The 2088-nt window shown below is 38.3% G+C and overlaps 2 protein-coding genes across 4 annotated transcripts in view; one reads left to right on the forward strand and one right to left on the reverse strand.

The window, feature by feature from the left end:
• The window catches only part of LOC115235369 (RING finger protein 17-like), a 147449-nt gene that overhangs the window by 61450 nt on the left and 83911 nt on the right, over positions 1–2088 (reverse strand). The window lies entirely within an intron of this gene.
• LOC115235378 overlaps positions 1–2088 on the forward strand; it is a 58345-nt gene that overhangs the window by 52719 nt on the left and 3538 nt on the right. The window contains exon 3 of the mRNA XM_029807137.1: positions 2021–2068. Within this exon, the coding sequence (XP_029662997.1) occupies positions 2021–2068 (48 nt within the window). The remainder of the gene's footprint in view (positions 1–2020; positions 2069–2088) is intronic.

Raw genomic sequence — 2088 nt, forward strand, 5'->3', positions numbered from 1 at the left:
TATGATATTAAATACATCTGCTAAAAATACCTATGAATCTTAATATGAAAACAAATAAAATGCACATATTTTATACAATTTTATTATATTAATTGTATTATATTTCGTGCAATTTTATGCAAAGGTTATTTATGTCTGAACAAGATAATACTATTCGTAATTAAAATTGATTATCCATTTCAAGCGACACAATAAGTATAAAGTTCTATTAAAAACCGTTAAACTTGCGAGTTAATGTTTATAAACATTTATAAAAATCTACATCATACGCAAAATTAAAATTATGTAAGAATCCTGTATAGCGATCCGCGTATTACTTAGCGCGCTTATTTGTTTTGTTCCGTACTTATTACATATTATTCCGTACTTTAGCTTTCTAGCGAGTCAAGAAATTTTCGCGTCGATATCACCCGACGGAGACTCGTTCAAGTTAGCTGAAAACAGCGGATTGGCCAGACTTCGTCTCGAGCGCGTTGCAGGAATACCGATGCGGCAAAATGGACCGGTCTGTACCCGCGCACAACACCCCGGGAACGTATACAGTACGTGCACCTTCCACGAGAGACGCGGTCGCATAAACTCGACCGTATCGCACCGACAACCATACGAAATTCGCAGCTTGCGTCGCTTGTCCGACCCTGTTTTGTCAGCGGAAGAGATTCCGTTGCACGAAATAAACGCTCGTTGTCTCGCTTCCGCTCTTGCTATCTCCCGTTTTCTTCCCTCTCTCTCTCTCTCTCGCCTATACAGTGGTTGGGTCCGCGTAATTATAACTTCGGTAGAATCCACGACGACAACACTGTCGAACGTATTCTCGTTCTCGAGCTATTCACCCGTTTCGTAGGTGTGCTCGTGCACCGTGTCAGTCTAATTATTTCGTTTTCCGTTGAGCCTAAGACCGGGACGAGAGACGACGAGGACGGAAAAGTGCGGATGGGGATGGAGGATCCCGAGGGCACTTTCTTGGAGCTCTTTTAACGGTCGCTTTAATGCGCCTACGAGCCCCTCTCAACCGCGAATCGTTTTAAGTTGTCCAACTTTTGTTTTCACCTCTTTTGATCGCGATACCGATTTCTCCTCGATTCCAGAATTACTTGTTTGCGCTTGCCAATATTAAATTAGAGACGTATCAATTTCGAATGCGAAAACATTTTGATATTCGAGCACATGTCGCAAAAAATTGACGAAACTCTATTTTTTGTGTAAAAAGAAATAATACGCAGAATTAAACTGTCACAGATAAAAATTTTCAACTGCAATTTTGCAATACAAATATAAATCAGATTATCCGACATCTAAAACTGTCTTATATTTCTTTGGAAAAGATCTTTTAATTTTTTTTTGTATATTTTCCTTTATATATATTTTTCTCTCCTTTTTTTCTTTACTTTTAATATTTTATCTAGACAAAATTATCGGAAATAATATTTATAAATTTCTTAGCTTTCGATCAACATAATCTATCATAATCTGAATAAAGCTATGCGAAAAACTACGATCTTGTAATGAGAATCAAATAACTGCGATCGTGAAAGTAACGAAGAGATGGAAACGGAAATGAATAGAAAAAAGGGCAAAGAACCGTGGCTGCACACCGCGATTCATTTAACCCCTCCGCTCATTTAAGTAGTTAATTCGTCCAAATCGCTCGTCGCTTTATACGCGTTTGCGAATTTCACGCAAAGGGAATCCGTGAGCGCTGAAATTACAGCCGGAATAAACCGTGAATTATTTAGGGCCTCGAATATACGATCGAACCATATCAAGTGGGATGATGAAACACATTCGAATGTTCGAAGACCGCTCCATCCACACTGTTAAAATATTGTCCATAACTTGGATTCATTAAGTTTACTTTGATTAAAAAAAGAATATTAAAAGAATATATAGAGAGACTAATTAAAGTTTACCGATACGACTTCTTGTGTGTTATTACAATGCCTTTAGAAAATTAATCATTTACGTCAATCTTTTTTGATGGAACTTATGGAGAAACTTATGGTACTCATTGCAATTGCAGGTCGACCAGGCACGGATTATCCGGTGCTGGGGAAGGTGCCCTACCCGAATTTCTACTGCGACGACCAG

Source organism: Formica exsecta, unplaced genomic scaffold (genome assembly GCF_003651465.1).
Source record: "Formica exsecta isolate Colony F162 unplaced genomic scaffold, ASM365146v1 scaffold218, whole genome shotgun sequence".
NCBI classification, from domain to species: domain Eukaryota; kingdom Metazoa; phylum Arthropoda; class Insecta; order Hymenoptera; family Formicidae; genus Formica; species Formica exsecta.